At 44.6% G+C, this 23,899-nt stretch overlaps 1 protein-coding gene across 5 annotated transcripts in view; it reads left to right on the top strand.

Moving 5' to 3' along the window:
- LOC146858393 (transient receptor potential cation channel subfamily V member 1-like) overlaps nucleotides 1–23,899 on the top strand; it is a 194,082-nt gene that overhangs the window by 130,468 nt on the left and 39,715 nt on the right. For all 5 annotated transcript variants that reach the window (XM_085649311.1, XM_085649312.1, XM_085649309.1 and 2 more), the window contains exons 5-7: nucleotides 12,318–12,458; nucleotides 16,181–16,479; nucleotides 19,276–19,464. In XM_085649311.1, the coding sequence (XP_085505437.1) occupies nucleotides 12,318–12,458; nucleotides 16,181–16,479; nucleotides 19,276–19,464 (629 nt within the window). The remainder of the gene's footprint in view (nucleotides 1–12,317; nucleotides 12,459–16,180; nucleotides 16,480–19,275; nucleotides 19,465–23,899) is intronic.

A 23,899-nucleotide genomic window follows, 5' to 3' on the forward strand; every position in this document is an offset into this window, starting at 1 on the left:
AAAGCGGACCGTGCAGTGTATAAAATAATTAAATAAGTGCAACCGCTATAAAGCGGACCGCGGTGTAATTGGAATAAAAATACATTACTATTAAAATAAAAGCTGGCGAGTGTCGTGGGTGGAATAGGGAATAAACATTTCAAGAAAATAGTGCTCACCAACATATAAAGCATCCCGTGTAACAAGTGAAGTAAAAGGGCCAGTCCTCACGGAAGGTTACAAGTGAAGACAAGGCGGTACTAAGGCGGGACTAACAAGCCTATGCATGAATGAGAGGCCAGCATTTATGAAGGGCAACAACATAAGCCAATGACAAATATGTGCGGGAGTGGGCAGGGCTTCAAATGCATACACCAATTCAGCATGCCGCAGAGCAGCGCATTCGCTGCCTGGGCTCGACCTAAACAGAACAATTTTAGGGGATGCTCAACACCTCAATTACCACAATTAAGTGCTTAACAAAAAACAAAGAGATCTCAGAGCACTCACAGAGTTTGCTCCTGCAGCATGATTTTAAGCATACACGTTCCATCACTGTGTCTGATCTTCATTGTCTGTGGGAACCTTTCAAACAGAAAAGCATACCTTTACGTTGTTTCATATTTGTGCAAATTGTCAGTTATATTTAGGGTGTGATAGGTGGATTTATTGTACTCCATATACTAAAACGAATTATATAACAATAATTGAATAACTGAACACATAGAACTTGCCTGACCTTTGGTGCTAACTGGACGAGAGAATGATGTAACACTAGAGTCTCTGCACTCTTCCATATGCAATCCTGGATTCAAATCGAGTCATCCCTGCTTGACCAAACTGTGTGATCCGAAGCAAACATCTTTACTACAATGTGTATCATTTTCTTTAAAGTCGAGTCTGAGAGCACACTGAAGTAATTCAGCACAGTATCTGTGTTTTGCAGAAACCTAATTTATATAAAGTTAACAAAATAACCTTGCTTAACATTTTATACACTGTATCTATATAAATAATGATTATAAACAGACATTTTCAGTAACTCATGGCATCATCGGCCTGGGGGTATTCTTGAATGTTTCATATTTAAAATATATTTCTTTCAATAGATGATACTGAATTCGGTGATATATTCATACGTACTTAATCAAAACACTGAAATATTTTGAAAAATGTTTCGTTGTAAAGTCTTTATCATTTGTTTTCAAAACATTTGTTGCTGATTTGCATATGGCTCGGCTAACACTCTGCTCTAAGAGCCAATCCAGATCCTTGCTTAAGCTCCCCCCAGGGCTGACCCCCCCCCCCCCCCCCCAGAAATGTAGTACCCACTACGCCCTTCAATAAAGATATAAGTGGACATGCAGAAACGGCGAGTTCAGGGGGACACATGCTACGAGGTGGTATTCTACCTAGAGAATACATCTACTTCAAGAAGGCGAAGGCTCTGGATGAAATATAGGGGAAAAAACATGTAGAAATGGACACGGTAAATTCGATTTCTGTAGGCTATTCTATATTTCTAAATAAAAAAAAAGCATATTCTTCATTCTCTCTCTCTCTCAACACCCACCCTCCACCCCTGCCCCCAAACACACACACACACAACCTCTCCCTAGGAAGTTAATGGGGCCAAAGGTAATGGGAAATATAGGGTGGGAAATAGTGGGGATTTTTTACAGGCCACTAATAAGGAGGTCCTCCCTGGTCTATGTGGCCCACACATTTTGTTGATATGATACCTGGTGAAGTGCTAATTCATACCGGAAGACTGGACTCCAATTGCACCGACCCATAAACTGCCGGCCATCATCCTTATAAAGTAGCTTACAAAGGCACGTACATTTTTGGCCTTTCAAGTAAAAGGTAAAATAGGTAATTCAGCTGACAACTTTTTGCCATTGAAATAATACCATAGTTAGGACTTCCTCCAAATGGCATGCTAACCTTCCGCATTGAATTCGCTGGGTAAATAGGATAAATCATTAACAACTCATAGCGCCCAAGGTGTCAGATTGCTATGTGAGACATTTTCAAAATTTCAGTGTAATTATGACTGACATTTCAACAACTATGAGTGACACACTCTCGCCAGCAAAATCCAGCAATGAAGACAATTGCGATTTACCACCCTTTAACAGTGACTTTTAAGTCTCCGCAATCACTCACCCTCACATGCTTTTGTTTTGCTTTTTAGAGCTACTCGTACCATTGTAGGGTGTCAGAGAACTGCACATCAAACATGGAGACAATAAATCACATGTGTGTAAAGCAGTGCATAGCAAATGTTGCAAAAGAGGTATAGGAAAGGTGTCACAGGTCATTCACACTGGGTATAATTTAAGAGGGCTTGATCTGAAGAAGCACAAACTCAGAATTTGTAAATTGCAACTACTAAAAGGATCTCTCCGACAAAAGCAGTAACCAAATAACCTATTTACATTATCTGCACCTCTGTGAGCTGCATGATGCTCGTGCTTTGCAGCAGGCACATTAACCATCTGTGTAACATTTTCACTAGACAAACCTTGATCGATCCCCAGCGGGTCCATTAGTCACAAGAGTTTTCTTGACAGTTTTATTGGAGCCGGAAACATGCCGGAGGCAAGTAACTGTCAGGTGCCATTGGAAGGTGGCAGACACATCGGCGGGCGTGGGATATTGGTTGACATGAGGTCAGTGCCCGTCACCAAGGCCAGTAAATGTGCAGAAGGAGGTGGGTAAATTACCACCGACCCAAGAGAAGGCCCGGGTGGCCCGCGGGGATAAGCCTGCAAGGCCTTGGATGAAGCTCTGTCAAGTCAAATGAAGCAATCGGGTGAGCACGGAAGAGCTGTGCACACTGGTCATGTCATGTGTCAAAACGTCGGTACTCAAACCTGCTGCCATCTTTATCAAACATTGCTCCAAATACATCATTTGGACTGGGGGCTAGGGTTGTTTAAATGACACGGCCCTGTGCAGTGCACTGCATTTGCTGCTGCGGTCAGGAACCGGTGCCCCGTGAGCCCATATGCATACTGCGGGTCAAGTGCCCCTCTTTGCCATCCCTGCTCTTTGGTGTACACCTGAAAGGCGGCGATTCCCTATTCCAAGGAATTACACTCTTATTCTTGAATTACTTGAACAGCAGGCACTTCAGTATGGGCCGCCTCGTGGCCGCAACGACTTCCGCCGCAAATGTCATCTGCTCGGGCATACTTCAGTGACTCTCAGCAAAAGAGCAACTTGCGTGGAAATACAAACAAAAAAATATGTTTGTATTTGTTGGAGCAAACATGACCTAAAACCGTCTGAGGAGTAACCTGGCTCAAACACTTGGGGGGCAGTATGTATTAATGAAGCATATGTGTTAGGAAACAATGATGAGCAAACACTTGCAGTTTGGATGTGGTGAGATTTCAATCATAGGTCCTCAGAAGCCATGACATCAATTCGACTGGCAAGCGCCTATAAACTAGCTATGCTTGGAGTTCCTTTTACGTACACGTTTCTTTGCCCACCCTTCTTTAAGAACCGTCTTTTTCTCCCCACCATCACCCCCTAAAAAAGAACACCTTTTTCAGCCCATCTAAGCACTGCTGAGTGTTGCGTCCTAACAAATACGGAAGCTAGGATTCTAGACTCCAGTAACTACATCAGACACCCAGAGAGAGAATTCTAGTTTCAACACTGCCACCAAGTGCTCCCGCGTAAGGGGTGACACCTTAAGCTGGTCTTTACCTTTGAGCAGTTTATAAGCTGTGGTGTATGTGCCCATCATTAAACCCTAAAACGAAACTACAGGTCCCAAAATATAACGCGCTTTTGGATATAATGCAAACAATGGGTAAAGGTGTTACACTTAATGAGGGTGCATTCGGTGGCCGTGTCAGGCTGTGACTGCACTGTACTCAGTCAATAGAAGACACAAGACTCAAGATTATGTAGGCTTCCAGAATGTATGATGTTCCGAGTTCAACCTCAAACGTGACTTTACTTCATATCCGCTCACTCACACACATGCCACTTTACCCCTGCCTATCATTCAGATGACACTCATGCTCGCAGGACCAAGACATGCATCTTGAAGGCAGAAAAGTCACTTTGCTGATCGAATTGGAGATCATGAGTCGGGAGTGTGCAGAGTGAACAACACTGGTGTCTTTGGAGCCAAACAATGTCGCCATCAATGAGCGATTACAGCCCGGACCCTAGGTAGACCCCAGCAGCAAAGACAGATCATTTACATGTAATCCGCTCCGTAGGGCGGCCCCGGTCACCGAAACAAAAACAATCGGATCGGGCAGCCATTTTACCTCCTCCCCTTCACACACACACACCGCCCCATCTGGTACCGCAACCCTTCCTACCTGAATCCACAGACAAGCAAGTAGGAGCGGCCACCCTCGGAATCACCTGCCCCCGTGCACCACTGGGAACCTGCGCCTGGATACCAGCTCGTCACTCGGAGTAAGGTTGTGCGACATTTGAGGTCAAGAGCAGCTGTCCAGGAGGTTCAGGTCGCCGTTAATATGAAAAAAACAAGTGGGTACTGCAGCGCTTAACATGAGCAGCAGCAGCATGTAGAAGGCACTGACGAGAGAGGCGGGCGGCGCTTTTGTTGAAGGCACGAACAGGAGAGGCGGTGCTTAACTGTAGAAGTCACGAACGGGAGAGGTGGGAGGGGGGCGGTGCTTTTGTAGAAGGCACGAACGGGAGAGCGCGGGAGGGGGGTGGCGCTTAATTGTAGAAGTCACGAACGGGAGAGGCGGGAGGGGGGCGGCGCTTTACATGAGCAGCAGTTGTGAAAGGCACGAACGGGAGAGCGGGGGGGCCGAGACAGGAAGAAAATGTGTCTGTGCCTGGAAGGCACTCCATCAACATCACAAAATCACGTGCTTCAAATAAAAAAATCCAACAACCAAAACAATGCCCCTAACACAAGTAAAGGGGCCAATAGCCACAGGCGTGGCTAAGAGCCCAAAAGGAGGGACTTAAAAACGCTATTAACCAATACCAACTACAGAAGGTTTGAAAGGCACACTGGAGACCAAATGAAAACAACTATTTAACAAGCATTGAAAATGCAATATGTCTCGCCTTTGATTAAGTTAAAGCCATTTGCTTTGCTAATGGTATTGTATAGCAAAGCAAATGGTTTTAACTTAATGAAAGGCGAGGCCTATTGCATTTTTAATGCTTCTTTTTTTGCGAGTTGTTCCGACTGCATGCATGGTACCTGCCTAACCCAGTCGTATTCCTCAGAGAGTTGATGAAACTGCTGCAGTCATTCCTTCTCATGAGGACGAAAGTGGCTTGCTGGTGACTACAGTGCACCAACTGAAATGGTTACATATGCGAAAACCTACTATCTTAATTTTAGGCAATGGTGAAACACCAAAATACCATAAAATATAAAGAATATTACACATTATAAAAATTGACAGGATGCCTGCTACCCACCAAGGAGACCACCACTCCATAATTGTTGAGAATTGCTGATTACACTATTAATCTATATGCGAAACATATATCCAAGTTATGAAGCCAGGCATAGGCTTGCAGACACTTACTTACACGTAACTATTACTGGGTTCGACACATAGCACAAATCAATATTTAATCACCCGCCCTGACATTCCATAGTGCTGGTGAGCCCATGCACACGAGAACTAGAACCCCGTTGCCCTAAGTCTTGGAACGTTCAGTCGTCCCACTCTTCCATCCTAAGGGGCCACTCTCAGTGATTATTCCGCTACTATGTACTGAACTGAATAACCGCACAAGCCCCCACCTCATCGTTTTACCTCCCCCCATGACAGGCATCAGTGCCCCCTCGCTATCACATCCCGAAGCATTGGTACAACTGTAGGAAGGTGGAATCTGACTATATGGTTGCCCCCACTTTTTTCCTGGTGTTTGAATGGTTTTTGACTAGTCTGGCTGGGATCCTGCCATCCAGGACCCCAGCCTATCTGCTTACTCCCTTAAATGATTGGTGTGCATATTAGATGCACTAGTGATTGGATACTGTGGTACCTTATGAGCCCCTAGTATATGGTACCTTAGGTACCTAGGGCATTGGTACTTCACAGGCCTACCAGGGGCTGCAGCATGTATTATGCCACCGCTGGGTACCATTCACAATCTGACACCACAGGCCTGCTACTGCAGCCTGTGTGGGGTAGTGTTAGCACTCCTCGCTGAGGTATAGGTTCCTATATCTCACCATACACACACATATAAACCTATCAGCCACCCCTATTGCAGGCCCTAACAATCCTGAGGGCAGGGTGCTTGGTTTACTATGTGAGGGGGTGCTTCTGCATGAGCAGGACCCCTCTGCAGCTAGCAGAGTCTATTCTCTGCTGCTGTTTGTGGATGCGGTTAAACCATATACTCTTAAGTGCATTATAACCTCGCGGTAAATGCTAACTTTGGAATGACTGCATCAAAACATGTTGTGTTTGGTGTCAAACAACTTGGAATCATACCCCCACACCAGTAACTGGTGTGGGAGTATGATCCCACCCTTCTAGAGGGGATGACATGTACCCACTGTACTAAACGGTAGAAATTTTCTAGAGCCCTGGCATCACAAAATGGATGCCACCAGCACAGACACTGGGCTGCCCTCCTGCTGCTGACCGAAACTCGCAGTGGAGGAGGCCCAACAAAAGGTATCCTGTCACAGGGAGGTGTCACCACCTCCCAGACAGGATTTATTGTATTGGAGCTGGGTGGGTGCACTCTTAGAGTGCTTTGAAGTCCTGCACTGGGGGAGCAGTAGGCTCCTCTGTGCATATGCCAGCTCAAACCGGTGCAGAGGCTACCTGCCCCTGCTCTGGCGTGAAACTGGAGAAAGGGAAGTGGGTGTAACTACCCACTACCCTGACCCTCCTAGAGGAGTGGTCATAGAGCTAGTCCCTCCCCTATCTTCACTATAAGATAGCAAGCATTGCCAATGCAATTCAGATTATCCTGGACGACGCTCTACAAAGAAGAATCCTGGTCCTTCGACGTTCCACTATCTCTGGAAGACTGAAGAATCTCCCTTGGAGTCAAGGAGTGACTCCCCTGCTTGGCAGGCACCTGTAACTTCAATCCACAGTTGCAAACTTCACCGCTCCCGCCGGAGTCCGAAGTCCCTGCGTCCCCTGAAGCAGATTTCCTGACCTCTCAATGGCCATTTTGAGTCCCCAGCGAAGCTGTGGCATCTGGACCCCACGAGTGACGAGGAACAGCAATACCAGGGAACCGTGCACTGATTTCAAGTGCAAACCCTAAACAACGTTCTATGAACTTGTGCTTTAGACCATCTGTAGTCCAAGTCCCTAGCAGGTCTGGTTCCGAAAATCAGCGGCCTACCCCGTCCCGAGTGACCGTGGGCTCCTGTGAAACTTTTCCTGCGAAGGCGTCTTCACGGTTACTTGCCCATCGGCTAGTGACTCACCGAAGACTTTTTCATCAACTTTAATGGCTCTCCTGGTTGCTCCAGGCCTGCCCTCACTTACCCTCGCTGGGTAAGACCATCAGACCTTGCTGGTCTGCATTACCGACTATCTTCCGTCCACACGAGACTTGCAGTTGCCAAGGCTTGTTGGCTCCAATCCAGTTGCCGACACCATCATCAGCTGCAGACGTCATGGGACACTCCGAATCCAGCTGCTGGTCATCGTCGATCCCTCCTGGACTTCGTGAGCGAAGAGACAAATCACCATTGACGACCTGAAACGACGCGACATCAGTGGTCATCCATCCTGATGGCCACCGGTCACTGGTAAGTGACTTTGAACACTGTCTCCTCAATTTTCAGGTCCTCTTCATCTTCAATCCACCTTCGGATTCCAGCGGACAACTCTTCAGTCGTCTCAAGCAGCAAGTCTTCATTGGTCTCAATTGAAAACAGCATCGCGACCGACACCAAAAGACACCTATGCACCCGGCTTCCCTGGGTGAGGTAACTCATGCACTCCGGTGCCCAAGTGTGTGTTGGCCCTCGAAATACTTACCCTGTAAGTGGCTTGCTTGTTGACTTCTTTGAAGTGCCCTAAAACTATAAAATACAAACCGCGACTTGCTTCATTGTAACCTATAGGAAACCCACGGCTGTGTTTAGACACTGCACGCGTCTCCCGTGGGCTTGTTACTTACCTGCTAACACTGCAGTAGTGAAGCCCCAGCGATTCCCAAGGCCCTAGGCTTTGTCATTTTGCAAGTCAACTTTGTTAAACCATTTTCTTAGTATATGGTCTGGTACGCCCCTAGGGCTACAGCCATATTTGTGCTTAATTGTTTGAGAACTGTTGACATTTGAATGTGTATCTGGGTTCTAATCTCATAAAGAGATTAGTAGAGTGTATCTAGAAATAAATACATATATATTTGATATATATACCTGTGTGGTGTCCTTTTCATTTGGTAATTCAAGAGATTATAAGGTAAAACAAGCTGCTTTACATTCCTCAGAGACTTAGCCTGAAGGCTGCTCTCCACAGCTACCACTAGGATAGCTTTCTTTAAAATGTTGTCTTAAACCTATCTACCATAAGAGTCGAATTGGACTGGTGCAAGGTGGCCACTATAACTAGTGACCAGCATATGCCAGGCCAACTTCTCACAACAACCCAACATTCAGACCGCCCCTTACTCCATTCAGCGAACCTCTGTCTTTCACCTCCAATCCACTGAACCCCACGACCCATAGCCAAGTATACAACCCCAGTACCTGCCGCCTCTCCCCGCCCCGCGGCCTCCGCTTCCTGCTGGCCTCACACAGACAATATGGAGGAGCCACACACCGCTCAGCCGACAGCCGCACGGACCACAGCGAGGCCGGACAGAAGCGGAAGTGTTCCCGCCCGCCATTTTTCCCACGTCGAGCGCCAATCGCGCCATATTGTGATTGGATGAAGTCACGGGCTAGGATAATATTTGGGCTCAAGGCCGAGCCACAGGTCAATTTATGTTGCGGAAAATTTACAACAGGCAGTAGGAGATATCACAAACATAGATCGGACATCGGTAGCGGTAGAATACGTAGACTCCAGAGCCTGGCCTCGTCCGTTGACCTTGCCAACCAGCAAGGCCAGCAATAGACAGGCCGGGGCCAACCTTCTAGCTGTACCTGCTGATTGTTTTGCCACAGCGAGTGGTAATACGATTTCTCTAAATAAAAGCAACTTAAATGCTACAGAGTGGTGGATTGCTTCTATGCGCTATTGTACGAGCATGATCTGAGTTTTAATAAAACATTGCTTCAATGTTGCTAATTTCAAGACATGGATATGCTATACGTAAACGAGCCACTCGTCAACCAAATGTTCTTAATTTTGCAAACAATAGCAATATTGTGTGTTATATTTCATTTTCCGGAACCTTTCCATGGCCTGTCAGTCGGTCTTTTTAATGATGGCTGCCGCGTATTCTGTCGGTACGGAGTGGTTTAAACCAATACTTGACAGTCACGCCCTGAATTCGTTTACTCTGTTCCTCCTTCCTGAAGGCTGGGACTGTGAGCCTGACATGTGAGCTTGTAGTATTACTTATTCTAAAATGAAAGTGTCTTGTAATGCGGGCAAACGCCTTACACTTAAAACAAGTGCTCGCAATTTCGTTGTTTTACTCTTTCCTCTTTTAGAGCAGTCCCAGTTGGATTGACTCGCGAGCCGTCCCAGTTGGACTGTCTCGCATGGCTGGTTTCTTATCTTTATGGGGCCATGTGTTTGGCCCCATAAAGATAAGAAAACCTTTTATGCCAGCAGTAAGTCGGAGCAGCCAGTCCAACTGGGACGGCTCTAAAAGCGAAAAGTGTACGTCACGAAACGCTCCTTTCCAATGGCTGGCCACTGTTTACCATAAACGGTGACGCCAGCCAATGAAAAGGAGGGGCGGGGCTTAAAGCCCACTAGAGAAACCTAACCTAAAACGTTAAATCTCGCCAGCAAGACTGCGCATGTCTATGCAGCCTACGCTAGACGAGACCTAAAAAGAGGTGGTCTTCCACTCACTAAAGTATATACTGCATGTCTCAATGAGACAGCGCAAGCGCTGCCTAGGCGAGACCTAAAAAGGAAGGTTAGGGCCTGGCAAAAGGTTTATTTTGCCTGGTTGAAATGGCAGTTTAACCCCTTCCATGCTCATGACGGAACGATTCCGTCATGAGCATCGGTTGAGCTGTGCTCATGACGGAACCGTTCCGTCATGGCCCCGCCCGCGCTCGAACCCTCCAGCACCGCGGGGGAATCCGCGCAGCGCTGAAGGGGTTAAAACTGCACTCACAGGCTGCAATGGCAGGCCTGAGATATGTTTAAAGGCAACATATGTGGGTGGCACAATCAATGCTGCAGGCCCACTAGTAGCATTTAATTTACAAGTTCTGGGCACATGTAGTGCCACTTTACTAGGGACTGAAAAGCCTTTTGGAGAGAGCACGTGCAGTTTACCACTGATTGGCAGTGGTAAAGTGGTCAGAGCCCTAATGCCAGCAAATGGAGGAGGAAGGTAAAAAGTTGGGGGGAAGGCTACCCTAAGGCTGACAGGTCTAACAAAGGTTTAAAGGCCTGTTTACAGAAGTCAAGGACTTGTGGACAAATTCATTAAATAGGGTTTGGGCAAGGGAAGGGATGAGCTCGAGCTAGACAGTCTAAAACAGATTGAGACAGCAAATACAAAGCAAGAAAATGTGAGTTACAAACCATAAAGTCAATAGCAAACAGTGGGCTGAATGCATTCCCAGGATATCTGTGCAAACATCCCCAAAATGTTGTTAGCAAACTGTACACATGCACTGTCTGGAAGGCTTCGGCCTAAAAGTGCTTCTGTTACAAAATATATTTAATTGTTCTAAAAAACATGCCTGACCTGTTTCTTAATGATGCCGTTGAGATGGCTAAGCCATCAGGTAGCGTGAAATACTGGGTTTTCTCTTTCCCGAGTGAACAGTTTTGCCAACTTATGAGGTGCCCTTGAATTATAAACCAGAATCAGTCCCTGCAAAGTGTTTTGCTGCAGGCCCCGCTAAAGCTTATAACAACACTGCTGCCTCGGCAGTATACTACATATATTTTGTTTTCACTGTGTGTCACCTTAGAGAAATCTATAAAGTGGTTCAGGTTTGCGAAGGCCTGATTAGAGCTAGAAGAAAGCAGGCCCCAAAGAAAAGGGCAAAAGACCCTACTTCTCCATCTATCTTTTTCCTCACCCATGTGACTACATTGCAACCAAAATGAATTTCACTTAGAAATATTGTACATAGCATCAATGACTGTACATAGGTGATGTTAGTTTCATTATTTTCATAGTTGGGATTAATGGCAGTTAGTATGTGACAGATAGTGCAAGTGAACAACTCTGACTGGCGACGAGAAACATAAAAAATAGCATAACCTAGTACTAACTAAAGAACATAATGTGCACATTCAGAACATACAATGTACAAGTTTACAGGCGAACGGGGCACAAACTGTTAAAGTCTTGCAAAACTTTACTGTATTCTCCTCAGGGCTTTAAGTGGGACGGGTCCTGCCAGAGCTGAGCAGCGGTAGTTTTTTAAAGGGGGCCATGAAACGGTTCCCTATTGGGCTCTGTTTTATGCTCTGGCACAGGCGGTCTGTTTTTTCCCGGACTGCAGTGAGAATACATCGATGCACGTGTGCTCATTTTGCTCACTTTTCACTATTGGAGAAGTTACTGCATGACGTCATGCCAGGTGAGCATTGTAGGGGAAGAGAAATCCTTTAAAGATAGTAATTTTCTTTCATGGATTTTCCTTCTCTTTTTGAAACACAGGAGCAGCAACATCGTTGGGGTGTCACCAGGGCTTTAAGTGGGCCGGTCCTGCCGGTGCTCAGCACCGGTAGTTCTTAAATGCAGATGCTGAGACGGGTCCTTATCAGGCTCTCGATTTTTAACCACAGCCTCAGGGTGAAAAAAATCTCACCTCTGCAGCAGTACCACCCTTCACTAACTTTGAGGTAACGTCAAAGTGACTTGTTATAGTTCTTTCACAGTCTCATCATTTCAGAATGGAAGCATTTTCGGTATTATATACAGAAAAGCCATAGTTGTTGCTTATTTATCTTATGCAAGTAACAACCACGGACAAAGCCAATAGTCCTTACTTCTTGTAGATATGATGTTACTTTTTGTATCATATCTGGATGCGATGACAGAAACAGCAAAGTACCAGTCAGGCGGCACACACTATGCTAAGCGCACATTTTTAGCTTACCTGTTTTTAAACCACGCCTTAATTACATCGCCCATGCCCCTTAGAGAGCCCCCCCCCTCCCCCAGTTTCTTCATCCTACTTAAAGTTCTGACTGTTTCCCTCATAACCTCTTCTGTCTTCGCAGGTCATACGGCTTTGCACATGGCCATAGAGAAGAGGAATTTGCCATTGGTGGAGCTTCTGATGCGTCACAAAGCTGACGTGCACGCCAAAGCAGAGGGGGAGTTCTTCCGGAAGAAGGAGCGAGGCGTGGGCTTTTATTTCGGTGAGTTGCATTTATTTCAGGTATCCTTTGGCGAGAACACTGCGCAGCAGGGCGCACCCGAGTCTCCAACGCGTTTACAGTTTCCCGTTATAATTAAGAAAGGAGAAGTTACATTTTGAGAGGTTTTTGACCGAAATTCGACTAAAGAGCTGAGAAGGGGAAAACACTGTATCTTATCCCTCTGCCAGGTTCGGGGTTGAACATGGTAGTACTGGGTCATGTACATAGGAATGGCAAAAAAAATGGATTACGAAACTGAGTTATGTTATTAGCTTGGTGTAAATGAAAACTCTACATGTATAACTATTGTTATTAAATTGATCCGTGGCTAGTAGTGAGAAAATGCCGTTTATGGGGCAATACTTTAATTAAATAATTCATGTGGTTATATATTTATGTATTATTTGCTTTTTATATCACACATGCAACGTGGGCCTGTTTCTCACAGCATTTTATTCACCTAATGTGAATTTAATCACAAAAGAAAATCAATTTCCATGGTACATTCCCAGTTCTGATTCACATTATCTGGACTGGTGAAATTTTACTCTTACAAGTAAGTCAGAATTTCTGCTTTTGCCAGAGTAGAAGTAGGGTTGGGTTTGTGGGTGTTTTTGTGTGAGCCAAGTTGCAAAAGTAGGTGAACACCCACTAACTCTGGCCTGGAAGAAAATGCAGGGGTTTAAGCAGACATGCTGAGGGGTAAGGCGAGCCTAAAGTGTGTGGCCATGATAAGGCAGAGTACTAGGTGTACTGGCCTGTGTCACCACTTTGATAAACTCACCAGCATTCTGCATGGGTATCATATATGGTAGGCATCGTTATTTTTAGGTCGACCATTCGAGACCTCTTGTATATCAGTATATACTTATATATAATTATATGTGTATGTACTTTGTGGGCTCTGGAGATCATCCCTAGGACTTGTCTGGTTCCGCTTAGGGCCTTTTTTTCTGTTCAACTGCCTCTATTTAACTTGTACTTTGTGGGCTCTGGAGATCAGCCCTAGGACTTGTCTGCTTCCGCTTAGGGACTTTTTTGTGTTCAACTGCCTCTATTTAACTGTCTTGATAGAAAACGACCAGCAGAGGTCAGTAAAATACCAAAATTGATTTCTGTTGAGGGACTTTATTTTTTTTATTTTTCTGGCAACAGCCTCTATTTAACTTTCTTGATAGAAAACTACCAGCAGAGGTCAGTAAAATACCAGAATCACTTTAGCATTTTCTAGATTCCAGTCCATAGAAATTGTCTTCCACAAGCACCCGTAGACAATAATATTTTTTTCAAATCATGTATTTTCAGTGATATGACCACCGAAAGCCCTGATTTTAGAAACAGAGCTTTGGACTATACCATTTCTCACTGAAAGACAATATTTCTCTCTATGTGTTCCCATATCTGGGTTGTCACACAGTTTGGTGCTTTCTTTCCCTCCATGTTAATGAACAGTAGATGTTTCAGCACCCAGGCTAATGTGCTGCATACCTAAATACATATGAGCTCTCAAAAGCGAGACCGATTGCATTGCAAATGCTTGTTTACAATACAATGACATATTACCAAAATCAATGATGATTCCTAGGTCTAATGTTATTAATGCTCGGAAATGTAAAACCGGGTTACAAAGTTTAATTTGTGAAGGAGTGAGACCTGCATTGTTACTTTGGCAGTCACCGTAGCATAGTATTTGTTTTAAAGCACTCACACCACTTCTCATGGGTGGGACCTGGCCTATACTAATGCATAAACACATCTTACAATGGAAAGAGAGCAGGAACTTTGAGGGTCCACACCTGTGCTGATATCTACAACAATGGATGGGTTTGGGGTGTGTCAAGTCTCACAACCTTCCCAAAATTCATGGCAAGCCCCACAATCTCCTAAAGTTGCAAAGTTTTACACTGTTCCCACATTCACATGAAACATTTGACTGTTGCTACACTTCATGTCACAAAAGGAAACTTGTAGAGACATTTTCTGCATACAATTGTTAGTGTGCATAGAAAACCTGTGCAAAAGGTTAACTTGAACAAAAAAGTCTACATACTTTTTTCATCATTGCTGTGTTTAATAGGTTTGAACAACAGAAGTCATCTTAATCTGGCAAACTGCACAGCATTGAGAAATGATGGAAGTCTGGAGTGTTACAAAATGTTGCCAGCATGAAAAGCTTTGTACACTCCTAATTCAAGCAGACCAACTTCTAGAGCCTGAAGCACAGGGCATGGTCTGCACCACTCCACAGGTGACCATTTAGCACAGTCTTACATTCTAGTGTTGCAGGGATTCTGCTCATGCACAGAACGATGCGCAGGAACCCAGGACATCGGTGAATTGTGGTGTAGCAAAAACTCACCTCAGAACCCAGAACCCCTTATCCGACCAGCATCAGTGTCCCATTCGTTATCCGATTTTATCTCGGCGGTCCCAATGTATAGACAACCCAGAACAAGCGACTTAGTGCATTCTCAGGAAAGGTGGGAATCAGAAATACCTGTTCATTATTATTCTCATATCAGTCCACAACAAGAGTAAACAGAGACACGGTAAAGTTTAAAGAGTTTATTTTATAAACCTCGTGTCCTTACATGCAGTACTTTGGCTAACATAAGCAGACGAATTATTAAAATCAAAACCATCAGCATAGTTACAATACCATAGAAAATGAAAGGAGAAATCATAATAAAATGACAGTGGATTACAGCCACCTTCCTTTCGCTAGTAAACTAATATTATTATTATTAGACTAATAGAAGGTCTCTAGGCTTGAATGGGGAACCCCATACCGTAAAGATCGGCTTAGTGGAATCACATCACAGGATCAGGTATACTCTGCTCCTGGGAAAGCTCTTCTTCCAAATGTGTGTAAAGCATGCAGCCTGCAATATTAAAAGCACTCGACTTTCAGGTATTTGCAGCTGCGTGCGTGTTATGGCTAAATAGTGGGCCGATCAAGCTGAACCCAACAACATGCACCGTCTAGCGACCCAGACTGTTTCTTTACACAATGTTCAGACCAAGGTTGCAGCTCACTGTTAGGGATGTGAACAACAGACAGTTCTCATGTGAAAGCAAAGGCGAGCAAGCATTTCTCAAATAATAACATGTAACTGCAGTGTCGTGTGCAAAAGCAGCAAAAGTGGCAAGATGGCTTTCTAACATCTAACACGGTTGTGCTAACTTAGCAATGTACGTATATAAATATCAGATCATATTGGGGGTGCATGGATATCCTTCACAACTATCCGATACTTGCAAATAGCAGATTCCGCAGTCGGTGGGGGAGTGACTTGCCCAATGCAGATACATTAGTGCCCTTTTCTGACCAGCATGATCTGCCACAGTCTCTTGGTAAAAAAGATGACTTTCGCCCTCATTGCGGAGGAAGATGCATTTAATGACTCCCTGCCTGGCTATACTTGATGCCCTCTGGGATTCACAGACATCCCCAGGCTCTACATCCGGCTCTTGTAGAGGTGTACACTCGAGGACTATATAAAATGGCTGCTCTGCCACCGTCGCTGTGGTCTCAGGGATTCCAGCAAGTTGACTGGAGGGAGGCTCTTGATTTACTGCCTCACTTCAGGATGCCTATAATATGGATTTAATGCTGAACACATTGGGTTTAAAATAAAAGCATACCAGAGGACTCTGTTTAAGTCAAACTAGCAAATGATAAACGTCATAGCTTACTTATAACTTTCACTTGCTTTCTCCAGGAGAACTTCCACTCTCCTTGGCTGCCTGCACCAACCAACCCGGCATGGTCCATTATCTCATGGACAACCCCTACCGTAAGGCTGACATTGCTGCCCGGGACTCGGAGGGCAACACAGTGCTCCATGCCCTGGTGATGGTTGCTGATGACACAGAGGAGAACACCCAGTTTGTCACCAAGATGTATGATGAGATATTGCTCAGCAGCACGCGCATGTACCCAAATCTTGGTTTAGAGGAGCTGATGAACTGGAAGGCGCTAACACCCCTCAAGCTTGCTGCAAAGTTGGGGAAGATAGAGGTGAGTCCACAGCACTCATGTTCATGTTGGCATGTATGACCCTCTTGTTGACCCAAAAGATTAGTACAAGCGTCATTTACCAATAACAATTCCTCTTTTCTTAAAAGTGACTAGTCTAAGGGGCGCATTTTAAGTATAGCGGTCATACTTTTGCCTGCCTGATGGGGATCCCTTTTGCCTAAAGCCCTTCCATCAGTGTGGTAGTGGGGCAGAAACACTTTTTGTCAAAGCAGAATGCTAAATGGGCTGACATACTGTTGCGGCCCACTCAGCATTTAATTTTGTTTTCAGAACTAAGGGCCAGATGTACGGCCACCCAAATTGCGTCGAAATTGCAAGTCACAATTTGCGAGTCGCAAATTGGGATGTAAACAGTGTCAGAGACACTGTTAGCGATTCCCAATGGGGTCGCAAAATGCGAGGCTCTTGAATATTAATGAGCCACTCGCAATTTGCGACATCATTGGGAATGGCAGGCCCTCCCAGGTATGGTGGCCTGCTGGGCTCAGCATACAACCATGTCTGGGACTGCTTTTATATAAAGCAGTTTTTTTTAATGCATCCCATTTTTCTTAAAGGAGAACGGGAAGCATTTAAAAAAAAAAAATGTAAACGTTTGTGTTTCATTTTTTAAGGGCAAGTAGTGGTCCCTGGGACCACTGCCTGCCCTTAAAAAATATTTTCAGAGCCAGTTATAAAGGGGAAGGGGTCCCCTAGGGACCCCTTCCTATTTGCGACTCCATTACCACCCTCTTGAAGAGGGTGGTAATTTGCGAGTGTTTTGCAGCCGCAAAACATTGGTACATGGCTTTGTGGTCACTATTAGGAAGGAAACACCCCTTCCTAATAGCGAGTTGCAAAACCTATTTAGCGAGTTGCAAATAAATTGTGACTCGCTAAATAGGCTTGGTACATGGCCCTTGAGGTTTTTGCATGCGTAAATGGGTCGCAAACCCGTTTGCGCATGCAAAAACGGGTCGTACATCTGGCCCTAAATCTAACAAAAAAAGCCTTGTTTCTGAGAAACAAACCCTCAGGGAGTTTTCTCTCTGCTCTTGGGGCCACTGTTTGTTTTCCCTGCCCAAGTCTCTTGGGTAGGAAAAGTCCGTGGTGGATACCCATTAGAAAACCAGCGCTTTCCCATCACTAAGGCCCTCATTACAAGTGCCCTAGTGACACATGTGACAACAGTTGCACCCAATAAAATCTGACACCAAGGTGTTCGGAATTTATAGGATGTGATAATTATCACCGACTCCGAGTTTTGCCATGAAAATGTGGCATAATATGCAGATGTTGGTGCTTCCTGCATGTAAACACACCATTTTGGCATGTGTGGCCACAGGAGTTACTGTGCACAGCGGAAGTTTATGAGGCTCTCATAATCAGGGTCATGATGAGGAAAATAGCCTTATAGGTAACCCAGGCAGGCTGGTTAGATTTCACATGGCTGAGCACCCAGCCCGGTATGCTTGAAGACGGCAGTGACCATGTGAAGGACTAAGTATGTTGGACATGTTTGAGTAACATTCTTAGTCAGCACTTGATTGTGTAATAACAAAAATACTTTTTTTAACTTGCGCTTCAAATCGCACTTCTGCCATTTTCAAGTACTAAAAATGACTGTTACCAACGACGACCTTGATAATGAGGGGGTTGGTGTTTTCCAACCCTTGTGTCAGGCTGTGTTTCCACAGGGGGCAGAATTGCCCACTGTGTGGGATTTACAACACCTGGTATTTACTCAGGGCCTCAGGCCTTACCAGCACTTTTCCACTTCCGGAGCGTCACTTTTTTGACGGTCCGGTGGCGCAATGTGCTCTGTCATATTTATAAGATCACGTAAAGCCACTTTACATGGCTTTTCATAGCCTTATAAATATGTGCCCCTTTCCTTCATAAAACTGCGTGAAAGGGGCATTCTAGGGGTGTTGCTGTCGGTGTTCCCAAGCAACACCTATAGAACCTGACACATTCCCAGATTTACGAGAAATTGTAAACCTGAGAATGCGTCAGAACCTAACGCCACCCCAGGGGTGGTGTTAGGGAGGCGCAACGAGGAAAAATGTTTTTATTTCTCCTCCTGCTTTCCGTTTTCTATGTGTGCTGCATACATAGAAAACGGAAATCACCTGAATTGATTGATTTTGTGCACAAACAAAATCAATAAGCACCGCAACGCAGGCGCCTTTGCCCCATGGTGCAAGGGTGCCTGAGTTGGCGCCGTATCACATAGATATGCCCCATTCCTGCCCTTTTGTTTATACGTAGGGCAGCGCAGCAGGATTCCTTGAGGCACTACCCTACGTCAAAACCTCATAAACGAGGCCCTCTCTGTGTTAAATAGCCCCTACTCTTCTGCCACACTCGTGGTATGCAACGTGCCAATCTCAGAAGGACAGAAGGATAAGTTGGCACTGCCAGCATTCAAAGGCGTGTCTAGCAGATCCCATCCGATTGGAGCAAGCGGTGCCTGCGTGGCCATCACATCCAAGGAGCATCAGCCGTGAAGGCACTCGTCAGACTTGCTTCATGAAGTCTTGTACTTCAAACAGGGCTCCAAGGTTTCAATGGAACGCTTCATGTACACAGTGCTATGCTCCTGAATCAACAGATCGTCTTCATATGTGGTCTCTCTCTGGCGCATCAAGCTGTCTAAACTAAATGAAGTTTAATAGTCAAGTTAGGTGGTTTTGCCAGTATCCTGACATGTGCCTGGCTCTCTGTCAGTACTATTTGTTTTTCAGTGCCTGTTGTGTGATGAATATTCTGAATTATTTTGTTTTCTGCCTCCAGATTTTCAAACACATCATGAGACGGGAAATGAAAGAGCCCGAATACCAGCACCTGTCTCGGAAGTTCACCGAATGGGCCTACGGGCCACTGCACGGCTCCCTGTATGACCTGACGTCAGTCGATACCCACGAGAAGACCTCTGGAAAGAACTCAGTCGTGGAGATCATTGCTTTCGGGAGCGACAACCCAGTGAGTGCCAACAGAGAGTTGAAGAAACAGAATCTAACAGTTTTGGAACTGCGTTTGCCGAGGTTCTACCCAGGGCTTTAAGTGGGCAGGGTCCTGCCGGTGCTCAGCACCGGTCTCAAAATCAGGCACTGAGCAGGATCCCTATCGGGCTGTCCATTGCTGCCCTCACTCGTAGGGTGAGAAAAAAACCTTATCCCCTCCAGCATCAGTGCCACCCTTCACTGCCTTTGATGTAACTTCAAAGAAATTCGGTATAGTTCTTTCACAGTCTCATCATTTCAGAACTGAAGCATTTTAAATATTCTATACAACGAAGCCATAGTTGGTGCTTATTTATCTTATGCAACTAACAACTATTGACAAAGCCAATAGTCCTGGCTTGTAAGTATAATGTTACTTGCAGAATTATATATGTGAATGCAATGAGAAATGCAGCAGAATACTAGTTAGGTGGCACACTATGTTAAGCATAGGTTTTCAGCTTAGGAGTTTTTAAGCTACACCCTTAATTACATAGGCCTCGCCCCTTTTGAGCAACCCACCCCCCTTGTTTTTTTCATCTCATTTAAAGCCCTGGTTCTACCCATTGTCTCTTTATATATGCACACAATCACTAGCTTTCTTGGTGCTTTCCCACACTCCCACACACTATTGTATTTATAAAAATGTGCAAGGGCTGACAAAGTATTGGGCCGTACATGGCAATCCTCCAGATACAGGCCCAGCCTTGTAATTATAGCCAGAGGCCTTTTTTGTAATATCTTTCTAATTGGTAACGAAGGAAACAGCTTATTTCAGCAGATTATTATTTTAAATTCAGCAAGCACTTTGATTTATGTCCGAAGCCAAAGGCAGAAAAAATGCATCTTGCTTTGTGGGTTTCGGAGACCTGATCTGAAGTCATTCACTCTACCCTTAAAAATGAAAGCTTTCTTTGAAGAAAAACAACCTGTGCTACATCCTGAACCCAACGCGAGAGCCCAGGAGATTGCACAACATGTGTATCTGCAGAACTAGGGGCCACAAACCCAGTGTTACGGGTAAGTAAGGTTTTCTGTCTAGATGATGGCCTTGAATATTGGAAAATGTCAAGGTGGCCTGCACAATTTAGATCAATAGTTATATGAATATATGTATCTATTTAGTATTTCTATAGTGCAAACCTAGCCAGAAGGCAGTGGAGCACTTTACGTGATCAAAGACCAGCATAAAGTCAACAAGTCATAGGAAAGGAGGCTGGGTTGTAGAGGAGTAATGCATTGTGATGTAGTGTTCTTTAAAGAGGTGAGTCTTCAACTCTTTCCTAAATTGGTGCAGCGCTGGGACTGTCCAGATTGATATGGGGATGTTGCTTCAGACAGGGCACAAGTCCTTAAAAAAGAAGTGGGGTGACTAACCAGGTTAGGCGGTAAGCAGGTGAAATCATGACGGGTGCCATCACAGTGCATGATGTCACAACATGTGACATTGCATGTGACATCACAGGAAGTGACCTCACTGGAAGTAACATCACAAGAAGTGACATCAGATATTAAGACCTCACATATATGATTAGCAGGTATAGCATGAGTACATTTAAGTGCATTATGAGATTTAACAAATGAGATTTGGCGTCGAGGTTGTGCCATAAAAGCCTTTGTTTCTCCTCCGTGGCATTTACATTTAAGTGTGAGGTTCCAGGCAGCATCCAGTCAGGATATTAAAACTAAAAGAGGCCTGATGGCCCCTTAACTTCGGCCCAGTTGGAGGTGAAAAAAGAGCTCCCTCGCTGCCTGCACGTTGCTGCTTTGGAATTGAAAGCAGACAACGTACAGACGCTGCTAAACGTGAAACGGTGTCTTACACCAGTACAAGGTCAGCATAATTCTGTGGGGCCCAACTACTTGGCGGGGGGATGGCGTCCATCCTGTGAAAATAGTGGGTGGACGCCATGTCCCTGCGTGTCCCCCCAACTTGTGCCCTGGCTCCAGATCCTGGGTGCATATCTAGAAATGACCTCCTGTCTTGTTTTTTCTTTTTTATATTTCTTAGTCTGAAGTTTGATGGTGTCTGGCTGCGGCTGAACCGAGCACCACCAGGCATGGTGAGCTTGTATGCAAGATAAGCAAAGTTCCTGGTAGGGACAGCTCTGTAAGTGATGGAGGTGGTTTTCAAGATGGTGTGTTGCTGCAAGGGGAGCCAAAGAACTTCCTTCAAGATGTGTTGATGTCATATTTCATTCGGCCCTGGATGAGACGTTCTACAACATATTAGATGCCCATAAAAGGGGCCGCTGTAGACTCTGGGAGGCTTTGGTGTAAGGCATTAACATCCCCCGCATGCAAGAGGATTTAAATAGCAGTTCAGAAGTTGCATTCTGCAAGAAATCGTTTGACTTTCTTCAGAGGAGAGAGCCTCTAGCAGGCCGTTAAATGTTTTTGGCAATGTGTTCCTTGAGGGTGAGGTCGGTATCCAGAGTGATTCCAAGTGACTAGGCATTCTATGAAAATTGGATTTTGAAGCTATTAAGGTTTATGTCATCAAGTCGCATTTATACTGTATCTTGTTTGTTGTTCTTGGCAAATAATAGGAATTTTGTTTTGGTTGGGTTGACCTTCAGGTTAGTGCTGGATTTCCAGGTCATCCAGGTCTGGATCCAGGTCTGGATGATATGGAGAGCGTATTTGCGGTGTTGGATGTCGCAAGCGGATGAGACATCTGGACAATATGGTGATGATAGATGTCTATCATCACCATATTGGTGAATCTTGAGGCTGTTATCTGTGAGTAGAGCACCAGGTGGTTCATGGAAAGGTTGAAGATGACAGAGGGCAGTATGGAACCATGGGGGACTCCACAGGTGACATGAGTCTTTTGTGACCTAGAGGTGCCCATGTGAACAAACTGGTGTCAGTTTAAAACAAAGAAGGAGAAGCAGTGAAGGATATTGCAGGTGAATTCAGTTTGAGGGTTCAGGGTGCTTATGAGGGTGGGATATAGTCATAGCAATAACAATGCACTATTCATATAACAGTTAATGGCACAACTTTGCAGCTTCAAAGTACCTCAAATAATAGATACTGATATAACCCCTCACCTGAAAGGTTCTCGATTTTCCATCTGCAGGAAAATTAAAAATCTTGTGTATCTGCCAAGAGTCAAGTCTGTTGCTTGCAAGTTGTACAAAGATCACAGCACCTGATGCTTACACATTGAGACAGCTTGAAAACCTGCTGTTCACAGTTCCTTGGCTCATTCACAGATCTAAATTGGCATCAGTAGAGCTACTGACCTTCCAGATACATGCAGGTAATAGGATGACTGCAGAAATGCTGCAAATCAAACCAGATAATGATAGGGATAGTTTTGTTAGTGAGGTACAGTGCTTAATTCGTAATACAATATGTGCCAGGGCCACGCAGATGCCAGCACTGACAACGACAATACCTATGCAACTACCAACGACAAGTGTCATTATTCAGAGTATTCCAGGCCCTCAAAGCTATAAGAATGGCTTGGTGCCAGGAATTAATCGTTTTTAATGTATATTGAATTAATAAACAGCTGTTATTCTGCTCATCACTTAATTACACACAATGTGCCACCATGTGGCAGACTGTTATAATGCCGGTGTTCACAATTAAATGCCGGTGTCGAATACCTGAAACCACCGGCTCAAATTAAGCACTGGTGAGGTATAACTTTAGTGCATAAGATGCATGGTGAGAGAGGGCTGATTTATGATAAACTGGTGTTTATCAATTCATTTTTTGATCTCTCAATTATTGTGGTAGACATAATACCCTGTAGCTTACTTAAGTCATTATAGCAGTTCCAAAAAGGTTGCTACCATTTCAGTTGGAACCTTGCTAATATTAAATGTGTAACAGTTTGGTTAACTGTAAACAGGATCTAACTGAAGCTAATGTTTTCCAGAGGAGTCCTTCATGGCCATTAAAAAGAAGAAAAAATAATCCAACAATTAGTAGCACACATATAATTTCAGAAATGGAGTTGGGAAAGATGGATTTTTACCAGGTCCTTAAAATGAAATACTCTTTAACACGACTGCCAATTAGTTCAGTATTGTTTATGTCTCAGTTTATTTGTGTATTTATAAAATGCGAGCATAGCCCAGAGGCAATAGAGCATTTGTTAATCATAGGAAATACCATCTAGGCGGAGGTTCAGTATTGCGAGGAATAAAGGTCGGATTTACGCACAGAGCTACATTGTAGCGCATGAAGCAACACAGTTTCAACTAGGTAAAATTTATTTTAACAATCTTATAATAAGAGATAGTCTAAAAATCTCTATTCTAACACACTAAATGTATGTCAAAAATATTAGAATTTGACCATATGTAGAGAGTAAAAATTATGTTCATTTTATAATCAGGATTAGAAATTAAACATGTAATCATGAAACAACAACTGACCACACAAGGCTAATGATA

Source organism: Triturus cristatus, chromosome 3_2 (assembly GCF_964204655.1).
Source record: "Triturus cristatus chromosome 3_2, aTriCri1.1, whole genome shotgun sequence".
Lineage (NCBI taxonomy): Eukaryota > Metazoa > Chordata > Amphibia > Caudata > Salamandridae > Triturus > Triturus cristatus.